The sequence below is a fragment of the Geotrypetes seraphini genome, chromosome 1 (assembly GCF_902459505.1).
Source record: "Geotrypetes seraphini chromosome 1, aGeoSer1.1, whole genome shotgun sequence".
NCBI lineage: Eukaryota > Metazoa > Chordata > Amphibia > Gymnophiona > Dermophiidae > Geotrypetes > Geotrypetes seraphini.
The window spans coordinates 475,050,330-475,057,268 of NC_047084.1; the positions used below are offsets into that span (position 1 = coordinate 475,050,330).

A 6,939-nucleotide genomic window follows, 5' to 3' on the forward strand; every position below is an offset into this window, starting at 1 on the left:
GAATAGATCCCATGTGACGATCCCATTTGGCCTTAAAATCAGGCACGCTGCTGGCCTCGATCACATGCAGTGGAAGACTATTCCAGCGATCAACCACAGGTTTAGCGACGATCGCTGCTAACTGATCCGATTCACTAAATGGCACACCGCGTGCTTTCCCCTTGATCGCCCATTTTCCGATCTGGCCATGCAAATTTAGAAACCCCCCATGCAAAATAGCCAAACGATTGATTCACTAACATTTGCTTGGCTATTTTGCATCAGGTTTTACGATCCTAAAACCCGACTGCTGTAGATCTGTCAGTAACTGTGTTACCGATAGGTCTGCCTGTATTTTTTTTTTAATGGCACTGATATTTTGCGTGTATTATACACACAAAATATCTGCCCAATGAAAAAAAAAACCCCTTCCTGACAAAGTGCCCCCTCCCTCCCTCCCCAACCAAAAAAATGGCAGAAGGGATATCCACTCCCTCCTGCCATCGTCTTCCTTGCGCGAACTGATATGGCAGGAGGGATGCCCACTCCCTCCCGCCATCGGGCCCTCCCCCCTCGTGCTCTGGTCCCTCCTCCCAATTTCCCTAACCTAACCCTAACCCCAATTTCTATCACTGTTCCCCTCCCTGTAACTTTAAGTCGGGAGCAGGGGGGGCCCAACGGCAGGAGTGGGCATCCCTCCTGCCATATCAGTTCGCATGGGGAGAGTGGGCATTTCTCCTGCCATTTTTTTGGTTTGAGAAGGGAGGGAGGGGGTGCTTTGTCGGGGGGGGGCTTTTTTTTTCTTTTTTTGTTATTGGGCAAATATTTTGTGTGTGTAATACACACAAAATATCTGTGCCATTTTTAAAAAAATTAAAAAAAACCCCAAACTAGCATAAGCCCTGACAGCAGTGACAGTACTGAGCGATTGAGTCAGTGAGTTTGCTAGGTGTTGAGAAATAGCAATATCACTACCCCACACAGTCATACTGAATTGTAAGAGAGATCACTTCACAGATACAAGATCCTTACACTGGCACTACAGCTGCATAATCATTGGTACCTAACCATTTTAAAGCATGGAGAAAAAAGCCAATGGGATAAAAAAAAATTAATTCACTTAAGACACAATGCCAGCACTAGATGAACTCGATGGGCAGATATTTCTCAGCCCTTTTGTAGATTGTTTTCCAACTTCCCATGGGTTGGAAAGAATAGTTATAAAAATAAATCTATGATTGTCCTTCAAGATCACAGCTTATATGGTATTTTCCCTTGCAGGAAACATCAAAGTAGATGTTAATTCAGTTTATAGAATATATTTCAGTACATCGAGACATCAGCTTCAATTCTAATGTTAATTTTTTTTTTAAAAAGGTCCTATTAGATATTTATTTGTTCACATTGATGCATAAAAATAAGGGCAAACCGTTGTAGGCGAAACACAGCAGCTGTGCTTGCGTGATCTCTGCCAGCCAAAGGAGCAGTGCTGAGGGTAAATCTTGGGGAAGCCTCTGTTCCAGCCCTCCTGGTCCTGAAGAACACCTATGTTGCCCAGCTATGAATTTTAAAAAAATTAGATAAGATTAACTTGGGTTTCTGGACCAACCTCTCTTTAGTAAAATCTTGCAAAGTAAAAACAGCCCAATTTATTGACAAGTAGTATTCTGTTTTCCCTAGCGATGGAATGTGGAAGAAAATGTTTTGAAAAGAAGGCACTTTCAGTCTAGTGTTCAGTCTTCTATAGCATCCACAGCTGGCATTTCATGCTGATTTTAGTCACAACACCCTGATCACACTTTTTTTTTCTTTTCTTTCTTGGTGCCCACAGGTTTTGGAAAGTTTTAAAATCATGGACTACAGTCTTCTATTGGGTGTTCACATCTTGGACCATACTTCCAAAGAGAAAGACGGGGAAAATGCTCAGAGTACAACAGACAGCAAACGCCCAGGGGGACAAAAAGTGCTTTATTCTACAGCCATGGAATCCATTCAGGCCTCTGGGAAAGCTGTCGATGTGGACGTCTCAGAAAACACGTAAGGCTGATGGGTGGAATCCAGCTAGCAAAATGGCTGCCTTCAGATCTCAGCTGATGCCATCCAGAGCTCGGGAGTGTCCCTGTAGTAATAATCGTAGCCCCTCTGCCCAGATGAGAAGGCTGAACCAAACACTGCTCGAAGCAGTGCTGGAGGAGTATAAACTGCGAAGCAGTGCTGGAGGAGTATAAACTGTGTGAAAGGAAACAGGGAAATCAATTAAATAAATGTGTAACGGCTGTCTGATCAGAGACATCTAAGAAAGGCAGGGCTCAAAATTATCCTCGGTGCCTAATACTTAGGGCCTGGTGTCCATCAAAAGAGATCTGGGTGGAACTAGGAAGAATCAAGTTGGCTATTGTTATCAAGGCTCATGCATGGGCCAGTTACTGCTGGTTATTGGCAGCAGAGACATCATCTTGGGGGGGGGGAGCAGAACTGGTGCTGCAGTTAATATCTCTAAATAAGGCTCAGTATGGCCAGCAGTAGGTCTTCATCGTCCATGTGGTTCAAGCCTGTCATATCCCAACTCCCCTGGAACAGCAGATGCTCATGGTCCCATACTGGTTGTACTGAGTCTTATTTAGAGATGCTGACTGCTACACTATGCCATCCACCAAATTGTGCTTCCTGGAGGAGCTAAGGAAAGAAAAAAGGAGGTGCTAGACATCTTGGGTGGAGGGAGGTTAAAGAAATGGAGAAGCTGGATACTTGGTGGTGTAGGGAAAGGGTAGTGGTGCCTATTTTACACAAGTGGTTACTATTTCAACAAATAAGCCCCAAAAGCTTTCCCCCTCCCCCCTTCCACAGGGTGCATTCATTTAGATACTACCTGGGATACTGCCTTCTGCTATCTTGGACCGTGCCTGTAGAATTCCCTTCCTATTGCTATGAGCAGAACATTCCTTTCGGAAATTCAAAAAGGTAGTGAACTGGGGGGAGGGGGGGGGTCAATTTTTAAAGCATTTTAAGGTGCCAGGAGATGCTCCTGGTCATTTAAATCATTTGTGGAGGCTATCCAGGAATATTAATAGCCTTACTGGGTCAGACCAATGGTCCATCAAGCCCAGTAGCCTGTTCTCACGGTGGCCAATCCAGGTCACTAGTACCTGCCCAAAACCCAAGGTGTAGCAATATTCCATGCTACCAATCCAGGGCAAGCAGTGGCTTTCCCTATATCTTTCTCAATAACAGACTATGGACTTTTTCCTCCAGTAACTTGTCCAAAACCTTTCTGAAAACCAGCTACGCTATCCGCTCTTACCACATCCTCTGGAGATATTGCTGCTGAATATCTCCTCTAACCGCCTATGCTGAAAAATTTGTGGGCGATCCGGGATGGAGTCAGCACTTACGCAGTTACGACATGCCGTTATTCCACTTTTAAATACCAAAGTTAATCAGATAAATGGGACAGCTTAAAACTCAGTCTTGTTTTTACCCAGTGTAGCTTATATGGTTAAGTACTGGGTATCACGCTTAACCAGATGTGACCCGCCAGGTACTATTTTGAGGGCCTTGGTATGTTACTTACCATTGTTCTGGAACGTTGCCCGCCTCACTGCCGTAACCTCACACAAGCGCTTTCCTGTGTCTGTACGTGATTGTGAGGTGGAGTGGAGAGGACAATCGCATACAGACACAGGAAAGCGCTTGCATGAGGTTACAGCAGTGAGGTGGGCAACGTTCCAGAACAATGGTAACATACCGAGGGCCTCAAAATAGTACCTGGTGAGCCACATCTGTTTGTCATTCCCTCTATAGTCCCCTACCCTGTCCACCTTATCATTCCTCTTGTAAGTCCCTACCTGAGCAGTATGTATAGATTCACCTCTTTTGTCCTGTTTGTCGTAATTAGATTGTAAGCGCTTTCAAGCATGGACGATCTCTTGCATGTTAGTACATCTACTATTGCTATAGAAATAATAAATACCGTATTTTCGCGGATATAACGCGCACCTGTGTAAAACGCGCACAGGGGTATAGCGCGCAGAAATCACGATGATATGTACCAAAACTTTTCTATACCGCGCTCAGGCATATAACGCGCATGATGCCCGACGCTCCTTTCGCCCGCCCTGACTTTCCGTGCGCTGTCCCGACTCTCCGTTCACCCCCCCTGACTTCCGTGCACTGCCCTGACTTTCCGTGCGCTGTCCTGACTCTCCGTTCACTCCCCCCTGACTTTCCGTGCACTGTCCCCCCTTGAAGTCCTGTCCCCCCTTGAAGGTCTGTCCCCATCCTGAAAGCCTGATGCCCCCCCCCGACGGCCGATACATCCCCCCCCCGGCAGGACCACTCGCACCCTCACCCCGAAGGACCGCCGACTCCCCAACAATATCGGGCAGGAGGGAGCCCAAACCCTCCTGGCCACGGCGACCCCCTAACCCCACCCCACACTACATTACGGGCAGGAGGGATCCCAGGCCCTCCTGCCCTCGACGCAAACCCCCTCCCCCCAACGACCGCCCCCCCCCAAGAACCTCCGCCCATCCCCCAGCCGACCCGCGACCCCCCTGGCCGACCCCCACGACACCCCACCCACCTTCCCCGTACCTTTGTGTAGTTGGGCCAGAAGGGAGCCCAAACCCTCCTGGCCACGGCGACCCCCTAACCCCACCCCGCACTACATTACGGGCAGGAGGGATCCAGGCCCTCCTGCCTCGACGCAAACCCCCCTCCCCCCCCAACGACCGCCCCCCCCCAAGAACCCTCCGCCCGTCCCCAGCCGACCCGCGACCCCCCTGGCCGACCCCCACGACCCCCCACCCCCCCTTCCCCGTACCTTTGGAAGTTGGCCGGACAGACGGGAGCCAAACCCGCCTGTCCGGCAGGCAGCCAACGAAGGAATGAGGCCGGATTGGCCCATCCGTCCTAAAGCTCCGCCTACTGGTGGGGCCTAAGGCGCGTGGGCCAATCAGAATAGGCCCTGGAGCCTTAGGTCCCACCTGGGGGCGCGGCCTGAGGCACATGGGCCAAACCCGACCATGTGTCTCAGGCCGCGCCCCCAGGTGGGACCTAAGGCTCCAGGGCCTATTCTGATTGGCCCACGCGCCTTAGGCCCCACCAGTAGGCGGAGCTTTAGGACGGATGGGCCAATCCGGCCTCATTCCTTCGTTGGCTGCCTGCCGGACAGGCGGGTTTGGCTCCCGTCTGTCCGGCCAACTTCCAAAGGTACGGGAAGGGGGGTGGGGGGGTCGTGGGGGTCGGCCAGGGGGGTCGCGGGTCGGCTGGGGGGGCGGTCGGAGGTTCTTGGGGGGGGCGGTCGTTGGAGGGAGGGGGGTTTGCGTCGAGGGCAGGAGGGCCTGGGATCCCTCCTGCCCGTAATGTAGTGCGGGGTGGGGGTAGGGGGTCGCCGTGGCCAGGAGGGTTTGGGCTCCCTCCTGGCCCGATATTGTCGGGAAGTCGGCGGTCCTTCGGAGGGGGGGGGATGTATCGGACGTCGGGGAGTCGACCGGGCAAGAGGGCTTGGGCTCCCTCTTGCTCCGATCGTGGATGCGGGTGCGGGTGGGAGCGCGTGCGAGCGGTCGTTCGGGGTGGGGGTGCGAGCGGTCCTGCTGGGGGGGTGAATCGGGCGTCGGGCGGGGTGGGAACTATGTTTAAAAACTTTTCTATACCGCGCTCAGGCATATAACGCGCGAGGGGTATGCGCGGTAGGTAAAATCGCGTATAACGCGCGCGTTATATCCGCGAAAATACGGTAGTAGTAGTAGTAGTAAAAACATGGCCAAAATCGGAAACTGAGACACACACATCTCCCCCTCCCCCCACCGCCTTAAAAAGACAGACTCTATAAGCAGAGCAATACTGGTTAAAAAAACAAATGCATTTTGCCCTGTACGAGGGGTCGTTGAAATGTTATTAGCCCAACCAAGAAGAGAATGATGTGGAGCCATGAGACCTACAAGTTATTCCACACTTTTCTTGATACTTTTCGTTTCAATGATATGGCATTTTTGTCTCACCCCAGCCCTGCCATGCAGAAGCAGAAAGTTGAATTGAAGGGGGATGGACACTGCAAAGGGAAGGCATCAAGGCCTACCAGAGGCATTATGTGATAATCACTGTCCTGTCAGTGATTGCTACTAGTAAAGGGGGGGGGGAAAGATGCTGGATCTGCAGGGGGAGGAGAGAGAGATGGCACTACTAATTTTGCCAAACAGAAAACAGATGGTGTCATGGCAGGGCTGTGGATTCTCTGATTCCCTTGAAGACCTTGACCATGCTCCTTTGAAGGACTGCCACTGCAAAGGCTCTACTACAGGGGAGGAAGAAGAATGAATTATATGGAAGGGGTTGGGAAGATTTAGAAAAAAAACCCCAGTTGGGGCTTATGCCCTTTATCTGGAAAACCAAAAAAGCAAATGTAAGTTGCTAGGGAGAGATAATGAAATCCTTTAATTGCAAAAGTGTCCTGAAGCTGTCTTTGTTTTGTTTTGGTGCACAGAATGGGAGGTATTCCAGCAAAAAGCCATAGAGGAGAGAGGCTGCTTTTATTTATGGGAATCATTGACATCCTTCAGTCTTATAGGTAAGTCGAACAGACAGATCTGATACACAGTGGAATGGACAGCTCTCATTTCTAGAAGTATAATGAATGTCATTCATTATTATTTTATGACTAGGTTAATAAAGAGGCTGGAGCACTCCTGGAAAGCACTTGTTTATGACGGGGTGAGTCACTCAATTATTTTCTAATCTAATCAGGACTTCTTGATCACACTTTTACAGTACAAGTTCAAAGGGATTTACAAATTGATAATAATAATCATCTTTATTCTTGTATACCGCCCAACCATAAGTTCCAGGCGGTTCTACAGATGGTCTGCGCATGCGTCGGGATCGCACACCAGCGATCCGAGCCGGCAGATGGGGCGTTCCTCCGATCACCCCCCATCGCATATTGGATGTTGAAGAATCCAC

At 49.9% G+C, this 6,939-nt stretch overlaps 1 protein-coding gene across 7 annotated transcripts in view; it reads left to right on the forward strand.

Annotated features, from left to right (window-relative positions):
• The window catches only part of PIP5K1B (phosphatidylinositol-4-phosphate 5-kinase type 1 beta), a 257,847-nt gene extending 251,073 nt beyond the window's left edge, over positions 1 to 6,774 (forward strand). For 4 of the 7 annotated variants that reach the window (XM_033924930.1, XM_033924935.1, XM_033924944.1 and 1 more), the window contains 3 exons: positions 1,811 to 2,016; positions 6,464 to 6,547; positions 6,642 to 6,729. In XM_033924930.1, the coding sequence (XP_033780821.1) occupies positions 1,811 to 2,016; positions 6,464 to 6,547; positions 6,642 to 6,714 (363 nt within the window). In that variant the 3' untranslated portion in view covers positions 6,715 to 6,729. Of the gene's footprint in view, positions 1 to 1,810; positions 2,017 to 6,463; positions 6,548 to 6,641 lie in introns of all 7 variants that reach the window. The other 3 variants (XM_033924911.1, XM_033924921.1, XM_033924953.1) reach the window with 2 other exon arrangements.
• Positions 6,775 to 6,939: the final 165 nt, after the last annotated feature.